This window comes from Bos indicus x Bos taurus, chromosome 21 (assembly GCF_003369695.1).
Source record: "Bos indicus x Bos taurus breed Angus x Brahman F1 hybrid chromosome 21, Bos_hybrid_MaternalHap_v2.0, whole genome shotgun sequence".
Classification (NCBI taxonomy): domain Eukaryota; kingdom Metazoa; phylum Chordata; class Mammalia; order Artiodactyla; family Bovidae; genus Bos; species Bos indicus x Bos taurus.
Genome location: NC_040096.1, coordinates 59268873 through 59284296, shown reverse-complemented (window position 1 = coordinate 59284296; position 15424 = coordinate 59268873). Strand labels below are relative to the sequence as shown.

Genomic DNA, 15424 nt, shown 5'->3' with positions numbered 1-15424 from the left:
GCCTCCTGCCCGTTCTGCCTCTGTAACTCAGCTTGCTTCTTCCAAAGCCTGGATCACACAGGTCACGGAGTCTCAGAAAGTGGGGACTTTGAATACTAGGAACTGGAGCTTATCTCACTCTCCCTTGTTCAGCTTTTGGCAGTTGCCCAGCCCCTGCAAACCTGCTTAATCGTGCCTGTCCATGCAAAGGGCAGGCATCCTCCACCCCATTTTGACTTCTCTTCCCATGCGCGTGAAATTGCTTAGATTAAACCAGTGTATTAACAGCTAGTGTTGTCCACTATAGTCTGCTACAGTCTGTCTATAAAAACTCTGTAACCCCTTTGTTCAGGGCTCAGAGCTTAGAGTGTTAACTCCTCTGGGCCAACCGGCATAATAAACCTGAGTTCTCCAACTCTCTGAATGTGGTGCTTGGTTTCTTGCATATTGGTTTCTGCAACTCTTCTACCTTCAAAAGGAGGAGTCGTGGGGAGAAGAACGTGAGTGCTGGGCATCATGTTGAGTCCTCACGACTCAGCCCTTCTTAGTGTGAGGCGAACCTTCAGCTCCTGCCCTTTCAGATGTCATCAACTTACAGAAGGATTTAAGCACCGAGCCAGGCAGGCAGCAAAGGGCAAGGTCATCATGGTGGGCTCTCCCGTCCTGCCCCTGCCCTTCAAATTCCTGAGGCCCTGTTGCTGGGGGTCAGGAGTCCAGGAAGAGGGGGAAGGACCGAGAACGCAGCTGAAGCCACAGCTCTGGGTCCTGGGGACAGTCACCTGGGCTGCAGGGAGTTTCGCCACCTCGTCAGCGTCTCCGGGGTCAGCTTGGCTTCCAGGTCCTGCATTTTGCCCTCGTCAGGGAGGATGAAGAGGGCGCTGTCGTTGCTACTGTACGTGAGCTCCACCAGCATGCAGCCCAGCTCCTTGTCCCGGAAGTAAGGGGTTTCCAGGTCAAGGGTCATCATGGGCACCTCCACCGTCTTGTTCTTGCTCACGTGGAACTCTGCCTGCTCAGTGTGTTTGGGGTCAAAGCGGGTCTTCCACTGGGCTGGAGGCGGGGTGACAGGTGAAGAGTCTGTGAGTGCAAGAGCCGCAGTCTCTCCCTCCTCGGCCCTGGTCCTTGAGTGGGGAAGACCCTTCCCATGCCAGAAGCCCCCCATATCGTGTACCTCTATGATGGGCCTGTTCGTGTGCATGTACACCTGGGCAGGTGGGTAAGCCCTTGGGGACAGAGGTGAACCCCGCAGGTCAGCATTGGGAAGCGGGATATGAAACAAAGCTGGTTAGTTGTGCTACATGTGAAGTCAACAGGAATGTGGAGGGCAAGGGAGAGATGGGGATGAAGCTGGGCCTGGGGAGATATGGAACTGCCTGGTCCTTCAAGGGGACATGTTAGTGACCAGGCGTTAGTCGTTGGCTTTGTAGGGAGGACACCCGTTCCCATGGCCTGTGAGCCCGGCTAGAGCAGGAGCCATACGGGGACCCGGAGGGCAGAGGAGGGGGCTTGGGTATCCCCTAAGGAAGATGGAGACCTTAGTGTCAGAGGGTAGGCTTCTTGGGGAGATTGGAGCCCTGGGGCTTCATGGAGGATATACCCACCGCTCCTTCCTGCTTTGTCTCCACCCCTGCCTGTGTCCCCATGGTTACAGACAGGAGGAGAGGGAGAGCTGGGCTGGTGGGGTACCCCTGGGGAGGAGAAAGTCCTGGGACAGGTCAGGGTGGTAGAAGATTAGAACACAGAAAAGTCAAGGAAGAAACATAGTAGATCTGGCCTGGATAATTAACAATTTTCCAGAGAACTGAGAATATATGTCTTCATTTACAGAGGAAAATACAGATCCAGGAGGGCTACCCAGGGCTCTGCCAGCAGTTTCCAGTTCAGGGCGAATATGTCCCCCCAGCGGGTGTCCCTTAGGCACCCGACCACCCCCTTGCTCAATGATCATTCTTTGTGTCTTTATTCCGTGTCCCCTTTGGCACCCCTGGCTCCATGTGTGAAATCTTCCTGCCTTCACTCTGCCCCTTATGAGTTTCCAGGATGAGGTTTGCAATGTTGGGTTTCTACCAATGGGACTGGGCCCTGGACCAGCTAGAATCTGGAAAAGGGTCTGTCCTGGGTATTGTCCTTCCTTGAGGCTTCCCTCTGGGGTTGGCCTTGCCAATGCTACGCTCATAGCTATAACGGCTGCTGGCCATAGCAGTTGGCCAGGCTGCTCAGAGGCTGTCACAGCATGAAGCCAGCCAACAGCCCCACCTCCACCCGCTGAGACCAAGTGCCCTTAGACGGAGTCCAGGTCACACACAGCCCACAGTGTACAGAGCAGTGGCCTTCCTTGTATGTGTTGAAAGAAGCTGGGGTTCCTGGCCACTCCAGAGTGACCTTAGAGGAAAGCTCCTTTCTCCAGGTAGTCAGGCAAGTTTGAGAATAAAAAGGCTCCCTACAGCTCAGGTGGTAAGGAATCTGCCTGCAATGCGTGAGACCTGGGTTCCATCCCTGGGTTGGGAAGATCCCCTGGAGAAGGGAATGGCGACCCACTCCAGTATTCTGACCTAGAGAATTCCATGGACAGAGGAGCCTGACAGGCTACAGCCCACGGGGTCACAGAGTCAGACACAGCTGAGTGACTTTCGCTTCACTGTGGCTCAGAAAGGATTAACAGCTCCCCAGCCCTTGTGTGTTGCAATGACAGCTGTGATTTAGAAAACCCCCAAATAGACAAGGACTATGACAGGGACAGGGTCTTAGTGCCCAAGCTGTCCTCATTGATGACATCCTCCTCTGTACTGCCCAGCAACAGAACTGGCTGAGCTGAAATAGAAATCGCTCTGAAGACACAAAACTAAGCGTGTGTTTCCTTCTGAGACAAACAGGCACCCACCTTTAAAGTAGATGTAGTTCACCAGGACCAACACCGTTCTTGGGGAAAGGTCCTTGAACAGCTCCTCAATTTTCCCCTGGGTTTTTTTCTTCACATAGTCATTTATTAGACTCTTGGCAGCTTCAGGATCCCCGAAGTTGGTCGGGAAGGCCTCGGAGGAGTACAGCACACGGGCATCTTCTATGAACTTGTCCAGCAGCTTCAGCTCCTCCTGCACAAACATGGCGTTGCCCACGCTCAGCTGCAGCTGGTTGCTGGGTCGATTGAGCGCCTGCAGGAGGTGCTGGAAGCCCTGGTGGATCTGTGTCTCCTGGATCTCCGTGAGGTTGAACTTGAGGCCTTCCAGGATCTCTGTCAGGGTGGGGCCACGGGCCCCCAGAGACAGGAAGGCCAAGGCCATGGAGACACTCAGCGGGGAGAACATGACATTCTTATTGGGGTTCTTCAAAGCCAACTGCTTGTAGAGGCTGAAGGCGAAGTCGGTGTTGCTGGAGGCTAACGTGTGGCTATCCACCCTTCTGCGCTGGTCCTTCACCACCACATTCTCTGGGAGGCAGTGGACACTGCGGATCCCAGCCATCAGGAGCCCCAGGGCCAGGAGGAAGGAAGTTCTCTCTGCCCTCATGTCTGAAAAGCAAAGCTCCTTTCAGTCTCCACATGTCAGATGATGTCCCAACCCCCGCCACTGTCCCCCGTAGTCTCTGTTCTCTCAGCCCTGCTGCTCTGTGACCTCCCACAGGTAGGAACCTTCCTGGGCTCCCAGCACACACGAGGAGGCTCTGGGCTCCCTCTCACCATTTGATCAAGTGCTGTGATCGTTAGCAATTTCTCCAGTGGAGAGACTGGGCACAGAGAGAGGAAGGGGCTTTTCCAAGGTCACACAGCAAGCAGTGGAGGAGTGAGAGTAAGAAGCCTGGGGTGCCTGGCTCCAGGGTGGGGAAGCTGGTGATGGGTGTGAGGTGCTGTCCAGCAAGAACCCATCTCCCTCTTCCTGGGAGCTGACACTGTCAGAGGGGCCTAGGAAGCAGGGCTCCTTTCCCACTGTGCCCCCTCTCTGTCACCCCAAGAAGGAGCTCTGCACTGATCAGAGGACACAGCACCTCTCCCCACCTCTGAGGACAAGGGTGTGACCTCAGGGAGGCTCTCCTGTCGAGGTGCCTGGTCCCAGTGAGGGTTCAGGAGAGAGGCCGCCAGAGGCAGCGGGAGCCATGCTGGAGCCTGGCTGCCCTGAGGAGGGCTGGTGTAAAGAACAAGGAGGGCAGAGCGTTCTGCTCAGCCCCTGCCACGTGGACATGTGGAGGCTGTTTCCAGCAAGAACCGGGAAGGGCCTCCTAGTGGGGAGAAGCAGGGTGAGCTCAGAGCTTCAGGGATCTGGTCGAGGATTTTGTTTTGGCCAGTTGTGAGTGCTGTGTGGTGACGAGCAGTGACTGAACCTCTCTGATCCTCAGTTCCCACCTTTGTCCAACATTTGGAATGGCTCCGGTGACATACAGGAAGAAGGTGCTGGGCTCCTAAGAGGAGTTCCAGACGTGTCACCCCCTCCACTGGCCACCCTCTCTAGGACTCTACAAGCCAGACTGTGATCCCTGGGGACAGAGGACCAAGCTACTGCCAGAAGCCTCAGGAGAGACTGAGGTCAAACTGGTGGCCTCAGCAAAGAGGGCTGTTTCCCTGCAGCCTCTGCCCTTCATCTCAGAAGAGAGAGGGCTGCTGGGGTGGGAGGGGGAAGGCGAGACAGACAAGAGGCAGAGATGGGAGGAGATTGGAGGGGAGAGGACGACGGCTGTAGGGCAGGAAGCTGAGCTGATTCTTGTCCAGAGACAAGGGAAAGGCCTTCACACAAGCCTGGGGAGAGAGGCGATCGATTGCCTAAACTGTTAGTTTACTCAGGAGTGATACAATGGTTTTTTCCCAAACAGGTTAACCATTTTCTCCCAAGACTTATTCCTGGAGGAATTGTGCTTTTTCATCTGTTCTGGTTGGAGGGTTGCCTCTGCCTCTGAGAAGCCTGTCTCTCCAATGCCGAACAGACGCACCTGACAGTTAGCTTGGCCGGGGGTCCTGGAGGGATAGTGAAGAGCAGGAATCGCCCCTGGAGACCTCTCTGCCCAGAGGGACCTGGTGCACTAATTCCGTCCCCAGAACTATCTGAGAGCAGCGCCCTGTGCCAGGCAAGGAGACGCACCTCAGGGCCCTCGGAGGACCTCTGACCTGACGCTGGATGCACAGCTGGATGGGGCACAGCTGGCTCAAATCACAACCCCAAAGACTCAAAAGCAGAAATGCCCCCAGAAGCCCTGGTGGCACATCCCTCCCTTTGCAGGATGAACACTGAGACCCAGAGAGAGGACTGATCTTCAGAGGACTCAGAACCCTCCCAGCATCAGACACACGTCCTCCCGCCTCCCTCCTGCCTCAGGTTCTACCGACCCCTGACCGAGGCCAGAGCCACCTGGGAAAGGGGTCCCTTGGCTCCCCGTGTGGGAGCATCATGGATTACCTGCCTGTGAGAGCGGGAGGTGGGGATGGATCCGCAGTCACCGTCTGCCTGGATGCAGGGGTTTCATGACTGCGTTTGTCTATTTATCCTGCAAAGACCTCTTCTCTGGCTTGCGAAATGTAGGAGGAAACAACGCCTCTGACTGGAAATGGGCAGATGAACATTTCTGGTAAGAGGATTCATTATGTCTACTCAGACAATCTAGTTAACGAAATAGATGTTTTTCCCCTTAAAAAAATAGCCAGTAAATAAACACACATAAAAACCTTTCCCATGTTAGAGTTCTCTTCTGCTTCTGAAATACTCACTGAGGAAGATGCGACAACTCAGAAAACATCAAATGAATCACTTAAACTACTCCAAATTATTGTTCTTTTTAAAGAGTTATTGACTCTGTTTTATTAGTGTTTTATTCCTGGTCTGATATCCTCTTTAAGGATCATGGAGAAACCCTGAAAATGTAGAGAAGGGCTTGTAGAGTATTTCCCAGAACGCTAGCGCCCAGGGAAATCCAAGTTAACATTGTGTTGTGTTTATTAGTCACTTTTCTTTGAAGTGTGTGTGTGAGTGTGCAATACACTATTTTTTACAGCTTGATTTGTAAGTTGAAGCACTCCTCCCCCACTCCCACAGAAGTACTGTGAGTCTGAGGTCCCCAAAGAGTGTCAGGAATACCAGTGTGTGGGGCCTCTGGTCTCCAGCACCATCTGTTTGGGGGACCTGCTGTGACTTGGACATCACCCTACTGTCCTTCATTATTGGTTCACCCTAAGAGTGGATTGTCCTCCTTTCTTGACCTTGAGGTCTCCTTAGCTGTCTCAATGAGATAATTTCAGGTATTTTCTGTGCTCATGGGAAAAACCTGTCCCTTCACCCATCATAGTCACATCCCTCCAGCCATGACAATCCCTGCCAGACTTCTGGGGACCACTGGGGTTCTACCAAGCATAGTTTGCAACCAACTGACAATGATGTTGGGCTTCCCCGATGGCTCAGCAGGAAAAGAATCTGCCAGTAATACAGGACACCCAGGTTCGACCCCTGGGTCAGGAAGGATCCCTGGAGCAGGAAATGGCAACGGGCTCCAGCATTCTTGTCTGAAAAATGTCATGAATAAAGGAGCACAGCAGGCTAAGGTCCAAAGAGGTTGCAAAGTGTTGGACATGCCTATGAAGGAAGCAGCACAGTGATGGCTTAGAGGTGAGGGTATGGCTTTGAAATGAGGTAAGGGTCAATCCAGATAGCACTGCTTACCAGCTGTGTGATCCCACAATATTTATTGAAGATTCGTGGACTTTGATCTCTTTATCTCTAAAATGCAGATAAGAACACTTTGCTTTCTGGAAAGAGGTGGGGGAGGCATGTTATGAAGAGTTAATCAAATAACTCTAGGTGTAAGCTCAGGTAGGACAGAATTTTGTTTCTTTTTCATAGTGCTGCATGCTTACTGAATCTCATAGATGTTCATTGACAGTAAGACACTCAGACGGTAAAGAAGAGTTTGGCCTCATCTGTCCTGAATTCATGATCTGTGCCCTTTGAGTCTCCAGTGATTTCCAGAATTGACTGTACATTTTGAAGTTGCAGAGAACCCCAAAGAAAATAGTGGCTAAAACAAGACTACAGTTTATTTTTTTCTTGTCCTGATTTAAGCAGTGGTGGGTTGAAATGGTGATTCCAATTTGTCAGGGACCCAGCCTGCTTGTATTCTTCATGTTTTTTGCCAGGTCCCAGAGGGCTCATTGCCACATCCACCTTCCATTTAATGGGAGTCAAGAGGGGAAGTTGGCTTGAAACTCAGTATTCAAAAAATTAAGATCATAGCATCAGTCTCATCACTTCAATGGCAAATGAAAGGAGAAATAGTGGAAACAAAGGCATATTATTTTCTTGGGCTCCAAATCACTGTGAACAGTGACTGCATCCATGAAATTAAAAGATACTTGTTCTTTGGAAGGAAAGCTATGACAAACCTAGAGAGCATATTAAAGACAGAGACATCACTTTGTTCACAAAGGTGTGTATAGTCAACACTATGGTTTTTCCAGTAATCATATAAAGATGTGAGATCACATCAGTCACTCAGTCGTGTCCAACTCTTTGTGACCCCATGAATCACAGCACGCCAGGCCTCCCCGTCCATCACCAACTCCCAGAGTTCACTGAGACTCACGTCCATAGAGTCAGTGATGCCATCCAGCCATCTCATCCTCTGTCATCCCCTTCTCCTCCTGCCCCCAATCCCTCCCAGCATCAGAGTCTTTTCCAGTGAGTCACCTCTTTGCATGAGGTGGCCAAAGTACTGGAGTTTCAGCTTTAGCATCATTCCTTCCAAAGAAATCCCAGGGCTGATCTCCTTCAGAATGTACTGGTTGGATCTCCTTGCAGTCCAATGGACTCTCAAGAGTCTTCTCCAACACCACAGTTCAAAAGCAACAATTCTTCGGCGCTCAGCTTTCTTCACAGTCCAACTCTCACATCCATACACGACCACAGGAAAAACCATAGCCTTGACTAGATGAACCTTTGTTGGCAAAGTAATGTCTCTGCTTTTGAATATGCTCTCTAGGTTGGTCATAACTTTCCTTCCAAGGAGGAAGCGTCTTTTAATTTCATGGCTGCGGTCACCATCTGCAGTGATTTTGGAGCCCAGAAAAATAAAGTCTGACACTGTTTCCACTGTTTCTCCATCTATTTCCCATGAAGTGATGGGACCGGATGCCATGATCTTCATTTTCTGAACGTTGAGCTTTGAGCCAACTTTTTCACTCTCCTCTTTCACTTTCATCAAGAGGCTTTTGAGTTCCTCTTCACTTTCTGCCATAAGGGTGGTGTCATCTGCATATCTGAGGTTATTGATATTTCTCCTGGCAATCCTGATTCCAGCTTGTGTTTCTTCCAGTCCAGTGTTTCTCATGATGTACTCTGCATATAAGTTAAATAAACAGGGTGACAATATACAGCCTTGATGAACTCCTTTTCCTATTTGGAACCAGTCTGTTGTTTCATGTCCAGTTCTAAGTGTTGCTTCCTGACCTTCATATAAATTTCTCAAGAGGCAGATGAGGTTGGACCATAAGGAAGCTGAATGCTGAAGAATGGATACTTTTGAATTGTGGTGCTAGAGAAGACTCTTGAGACTTTCTTGGACTGCAAGGAGATCAAAACAGTCAATCGTAAAGGAAATCAAGCGTGAATATTCATTGGAAGGAATGATGCTGAAGTTGAAGCTCCAAAGACTTTGGCCACCTGATGTAAAGAGCTAACTCATTGGAAAAGACCCTGATGCTGGGAGAGATTGAGAACAGGAGGAGAGAAGTGAGAGGCAGAGGATAAGATGGTTGGATGGCATCACCGACTCAATGGACATGAGATTGAGCAAACTTGGGGAGATGTTGAAGGACAGGGAAGCCTGGCAATCTGCAGTCCACGGGGTCACAAAGAGTCGGACATTACTTAGAGACTGAACAACAACAATTTTTGATGGTTTTATCTTATTAGGCTGGAAAACAAACCCTAGATGTAAGGCAGGGGGAAGATAATTTTCTATCTTGGTGAGGGGAAAAAAAAGTGTACTTTGGAGCACGGTCCCAAGATGGCGGAGGAATAGGACAGGGAGACCACTTTCTCCCCTACAGATTCATCCAAAGATCATTTGAATGCTGAGTGACTTCCACAAAACAACTTCTGAATGCTGGCAGAGGACACCAGGCACCCAGAAAGGCAGCCCATTCTCTTCCAAAGGAGGTAGAAGAATTAATAAAAGACAGCGAGGCAAATGAGTTAGGGATGATAGAGACCCATCCTGGGGAGGGAATCATGAAGGAGAAGTTTCCACACAGCAGGAAACCCTCTCATCGTCAGGTCTGTGGAGAGTTTTGGAATCTCAGAGGGCAACATAACTGGGAGGAAAAGAAAAAAAAAACACCACAGAATATGCACCTAACCACAACTGCCAGCAGAGAAGTAGCCCAGATACTCACCTCTGTCACCAGCAAGTGGGGGCTGGACAGGGAGGCATGGGCTGCATGCTTAGGATAAGGACTGGGCCTGAATCCCCTGAGGACAATCTGAGGGAACTTAGGTGAGAGAGCAACCCAAACTGTGGGATATCCAGAGAGAAAAAAGAGAGAGAGAGAACTTTCCAGCAAAAGGCTCTAACCTAATGTGCAACCTGGCCCTCTCACGGAACAAAGGATTGAGGGAACACCAATGGAAAGCTAGCCACCTGCATACAGGCCCCTCCTCCACCACCGGAGGCAGAGAGGCAGGTAAGCCACAGCCAGAGTTGGAAGGCAAGGGGCAATCTCGGCCCCAGAGACGGCACCCTCCACCAAATGTGAGCAGGCCCTCAGTTACTAACCATGTCTTCCTGGGATCCTGGATGGTTGACATCCGTCAGGAGGGTCGCAGCCTGACATCAGCTCCCTAGAGGAGACACACAGCATACCTGAGACGGTGCTCTCCGGGATGGGAGTGAGGGGGTGGAAACAGAGCAGCTGGGACCGGGGAGGTGATTAACATGCATGGCCCACCTGGGACAGTGCACTCACCAAGCACCTGGTCACCTGAGCTGTTCGGATCTGGGAAGGGCACAAATCACACGCCCAGCTGAATCTGTGCCCTTGTGGAGTACACGAGAAACTCAACCTGAGCAGCTTAGACCTGGAAAGTGCACGGAATGCAGGCCTGCTTTGGACAGTGCCCCTGCAGAGCAACCTGGAGCCTGAGCAGTGTAGACCCGGAAAGCACATGCCGCTGTGAGCTGGGGCAAAATCAGTGTGGTCCACACACTGCGAGCACTCCTGACACACGCCAGTGATGTTTGCAGTGTTCCTCCCTCCCCACAACACAGCTGAACAAGTGAGCCTAAATGAAGTGACCAGCTTCGCCCCCTGGTGTCAGGGCGGAAATTAGGCACTGAAGAGGCTTGGAAAGAGAGGAAACCAAAAAAAAACAAAGAAGAGGGAACTGCTCTGGAAGTGACAGGTGCAACAGATTAAAACTCTGTAGTTAACATTGACTAAGCATTGGAAGGGGCCTATAGACCTTGAGATGGAGAGGGCAATGGCAACCCACTCCAGTACTCTTGCCTGGACAATCCCATGGACAGAGGAGCCTGGTAGGCTGCAGTCCATGGGGTCATGAAGAGTCGGACACAACTGAGCGACTTCACGTTTACTCTTCACTTTCGTGCATTGAAGAAGGAAATGGCAACCCACTCCAGTGTTCTTGCCTGGAGAATCCCAGGGATGGGGGAGCCTGGTGGGCTGCCGTTTATGGGGTTGCACAGAGTTGGACATGACTGAAGTGACTTAGCATCAGCATAGACCTTGAGAAGAAATACAAGCTGGAACAAGGAACTATCTGAAACTGAACTCACTCTACACTGCCCCAAAAGCTCCAGAGAAATTCTTAGATATATTTTTACTACTATCACTTTTAAATTTTTTTTAATTTATAAGTTCTTTATTACTCCTTTAATTTTCATTTTTATAACGTACTATTACCTTGCAAAAAAAGACCCTATTTTTAAAGCAAATTCCATATATATATTTCTTAACTTTTGTGATTGATTTTGTTTTGTATTTTTAATATTCTTTTTTTGAGAGTCTAACCTCTACTCTCAAAATTCTCCAAGCCATGTTTCAGCAATACATGAAGCGTGAACTTCCAGATGTTCAAGCTGGTTTTAGAAAAGGCAGAGGAACCAGAGATCAAATTTCCAACATCTGATAGATCAACGAAAAAGCAAGCGAGTTCAGAAAAATATCTATTTCTGCTTTATTGACTATGCCAAAGCGTTTGACTATGTGGATCACAATAAACTGAGGAAAATTCTGGAAGAGAGGGGAATACCAGACCACCTGACCTGCCTCTTGAGAAATCTGTATGCAGGTCAGGAAGCAACAGTTAGAACTGGAAATGGAACAACAGACTGGTTCCAAATAGGAAAAGGAGTACGTCAAGGTTGTATATTCTCACCCTGCTTATTTAACTTATATTCAGAGTACATCATGAGAAATTCTGGGCTGGAGGAAGCACAAGCTGGAATCAAGATTGCTGGGAGAAATATCAATAACCTCAGATATGCAGATGACACTACCCTTATGGCAGAAAGTGAAGAGGAACTAAAAAGCCTCTTGATGAAAGTGAAAGAGGAGAGGGAAAAAGTTGGCTTAAAGCTCAACATTCAGAAAACGAAGATCATGGCATCCGGTCCCATCACTTCATGGGAAATAGATGGAGAAACAGTGGAAACAGTGTCAGACTTTATTTTTTTGGGCTCCAAAATCACTGCAGATGGTGACTGCAGCCATGAAGTTAAAAGACGCTTCCTCCTTGAAAGGAAAGTTATGACCAACCTAGATAGCATATTCAAAAGCAGAGACAATACTTTGTCAACAAAGGTCCATCTAGTCAAGGCTATGGTTTTTCCTGTGGTCGTGTATGGATGTGAGAGTTGGACTGTGAAGAAAGCTGAGCGCCGAAGAATTGTTGCTTTTGAACTGTGGTTGTTGGAGAAGACTCTTAGAGTCCCTTGGACTGCAAGGGGGTCCAACCAGTCCATCCTAAAGGAGATCAGTTCTGGGTGTTCTTTGGAAGGACTGATGCTTAAGCTGAAACTCCAATACTTAGGCCACCTCATGCGAAGAGTTGACTCATTGGAAAAGACTCTGATGCTGGGAGGGATTGAGGGCAAGAGGAGAAGGGGATGACAGAGGATGAGATGGCTGCATGGTATCACCGATTCGATGGATGTGAATTTGATTAAACTCCGGGAGTTGGCGATGGACAGGGAGGCCTGGTGTGCTGCGATTCATGGGGTTGCAAAGAGTTGAACATGACTGAGCAACTAAACTGAACTGAACTGATTAAAAAGAATATATTTGAATCAGTTCTAATGAGGTAGATGAAACTGGAGCCTACTATACAGAGGCAAGTAAACCAGAAAGAAAAACACCAATACAGTATATTAACACATTTATATGGAATTTAGAAAGATGACAACGATGACCCTATATGCAAGAGAGCAAAAGAGACACAAATATAAAGAACAGACTTTTGGACTCTGTGGGAGAAGGCGAGGGGGTGTTGATTTGAGAGAACAGCATTGAAACATGTATATTACCATATGTGAAATAGATCATCAGTCCAAGTTCGATGCATGAAACAGGGCACTCAGAGCCAGTGCAATGGAACAACCCGGAGGGATGGGATGGGAGGGAGGAGGGAGGGCGGTTCAGGACAGGAGACACTTGTACACCTATGGCTGATTCATGTCAGTTATGCCAAAACCACCACAGTATTGTAAAGTAATTAGCCTTCAATTAAAATTAATTAATTAATTTTTTAAAAAGTACACTTTGGATGAAAGACTTCTATCTAATTTCCAAGAACATTTGTACCCAACACCCAATTTAGACCATAGAGAAAGGAAAACCCATAGAGCAAAGAAGGACATACTAAATAAACAAATCGACTATGATATGGCAAAAAACAAAGTAAGACAATTTTAGTCACAGTAGGAAACCTAAGGAGAAGAAAAAGGAGTAAAAAGAAAGCAAAACATAAATCTAAATGATAATATGGGGAATACTTGGGAGAAAATATTTTGCAGAGAACCAAAACAATACTTTCCACCTTAGTGTGTCATCTTGGCAGTTCCTGGCTGGGCCATTATGACTGTCAACCGTTATGGTGGAGGGCAAGTGATGCCTGTGGTTTCTGAGTTTAGACCAGCACTGTGAGGAAGGCCAAGCCACATGGAAGTAAGCCATGTGCGTGTCCTGACCACAGCTCAGCTGAGATCTTTGCTCACAGCAGCATCAACCACCAGGCACGTGAGTAAGGAGGCGTCCGATGGCTTCAGTCAGCCATGGTCCGTGAGTAAGCACAGGAGACACCCAGAGTGGAAACAGCCTTACTGAGCCCAACAGAATTGAGTGACAAAATTGTGAGAGACAGTAACAAGAAATGCATGTTGTTTTATAAGATGACATTTGTATAACCAGCAAAAATATTTTTTAATGAAGGCAAAGTACTGATTTTTTTTTGACAAACAAGATCTAAGACAATCCATTACCAGTAGACCTGCATTACAAAAAGTGTTGAAGCAAGTTCTTGGGACAGAAAGTAAATAGGCAAATAAAAATTTGTAAAGAGGAATAAAGAGTGCCAAAAATAATAAACATGTTTTTTTTTTTTTCCTGATTGTGAATTCTTTGATGGGCAATTAACTGTGCATAGAAAATAAAAGCTGTAGTGTATTATGGGATTTAACACGTGTAAATTATAGAAAAGGAACAAGAGCACATGGGACAAAAGGGAGAAAAACAAGAATACTGAGATAAGGTTTTATGCTTTACTTGACGTGATATAGTATTATCAGATATGTGTTGATGAGTTAAAGATTTATTGTACATTCTCAATACACTGAAAAAATACACAAACTAAGAAGTATAGGTTTTAATCCAACAGTTGAGTGAAACAAAAACATGAAAACTCCTCAAATAACCCAAAAATACAGCAAGAGGAAACACAAAACAACACAAACTACAGATGGATCAAAGGCAAAACAAATAGAAAGTCAGAAGATCTACCCCAGTCATATCACTAATCCCTTTTTGTGAGCAAAATTATAGCTGGACTATAGCCTACCAGGCTGCTGTGTCCTTGGGATTCTCCAGGCAAGAATACTGGAGCCACGCCCTCTTCCAGTGGATCTTCCCGGCCCAGGGATCAAACTCACTTCTTTTAGGTCTCCTGCATTGGCAGGCGAGTTCTTCACCACTAGCGCTACCTGAGAAACCCATCATTCACCCTTATGGAAACGCGAATCAAAACTACAATAGACACTACCTCAAACCTAAGAGGGATATATTAATAATAGATACTAAACAACATGTGCTGTCAAGGATATGGAGAAATGAACCCATCGTACACTGCTGGTGAAAATGGTGCAGTTGCTCTAGAAATCGGTTTGGTGGTTCTTCAAAGCACTAAATGCAGAGTGAGCACGTGAGCCCGCAATTCCCTGCCTATGTACACACCCAGGGAAAATGAAAACATGCGTCCACAGAACAGTGTGCACGTGAATGTGTAGAGCAGCTTATTTATAAAACCCCAGAAACCTAAAACAGAAAACGATCAGCAAGGTGACAAATGCATAATCACGGTGCTGTATACGCAGACAACGGAACACGCCTCAGCCACAGAAAGGAGCGGAACACCGATACACACGCAACGCGGATGCATCCTGAAAACATTATGATACCTGAAAGAAGCTGGTCACCAAAGGTCACATATCGTATTATTCCCTTTATATAAAATATCCAGATGTTAAATCCAGAGACACCAAAATCACATTAGGAGTTACCATGCCCTGGGGAAAGGGTAGAATGGAGTGAGAGCTTAAAAGGTATGGGGTTTGCTCTGGGGGTGATTACAATGGTTAGACACTAAAAAGAAATAATAGTTTCACAGCATTGTGAATGTGATAATCATCATTAAATTTTATACTTTAAAATGGTTAATTTTATGTTATGTAAATTTCACTTCAGTAGAGAGAGATCTAAGGACAGAATAATTAAATGCCTCGTGTAGGCATTGTGTAGACATTGCTTGGATCCTAATTTTAAAAGAATTTGATTTTTAAGTTTACGCACCCATCAGGGGAGTGATAACTTGAAATTTGATAAAAATAAGGACTTATGCTTATTTTTAAGCGTGATATGCCGTTTTAAGTATTTTTAAAATTCTTATGATTAAAATAACAAGATGTGTAAGATTTGCTACAAAACAAATCCCAAAGAGGGAAAGGGTTAGGAGGCAGGGAATAATTGTATTGGCCCCATGTTAATAATGACTGAAGCTGCTGATATGTATGTGAGTTTATGTCATCCTCTCTATTTGTGCAATGCCTGAATTTTTCCATGAAACCAAAAGTCCTTGAGGGAAACACTGTGGTTTGATTCCCAGTGCTTAATGCATCCTCAGCATGAAATGGGGGCTCATGAGTGAGTGAAGGAAGGAGGGAAGGCGTGGATACCGTGCATATCATC

The 15424-nt window shown here is 47.5% G+C and overlaps 2 protein-coding genes across 5 annotated transcripts in view; both read right to left on the bottom strand.

Moving 5' to 3' along the window:
* LOC113879928 (serpin A3-8) overlaps positions 1-5441 on the bottom strand; it is a 30974-nt gene extending 25533 nt beyond the window's left edge. Inside the window, exon 1 of one of the 2 annotated variants that reach the window (XM_027521784.1) lies at positions 5361-5441. The gene's annotated coding sequence lies outside the window, so the exon portion shown is untranslated. The remainder of the gene's footprint in view (positions 1-5360) is intronic. The other variant, XM_027521786.1, reaches the window with a different exon arrangement.
* The window catches only part of LOC113879933 (serpin A3-5), a 31310-nt gene that overhangs the window by 4211 nt on the left and 11675 nt on the right, over positions 1-15424 (bottom strand). The window contains exons 1-3 of one of the 3 annotated variants that reach the window (XM_027521795.1): positions 5361-5449; positions 2861-3487; positions 759-1029 (exon numbers count right to left, since the gene is read on the bottom strand). In XM_027521795.1, coding sequence (XP_027377596.1) covers positions 759-1029; positions 2861-3485 — 896 coding nt within the window. In that variant the 5' untranslated portion in view covers positions 3486-3487; positions 5361-5449. Of the gene's footprint in view, positions 1-758; positions 1030-2860; positions 3488-5360; positions 5450-15424 lie in introns of those variants that run through there. The other 2 variants (XM_027521796.1, XM_027521797.1) reach the window with 2 other exon arrangements.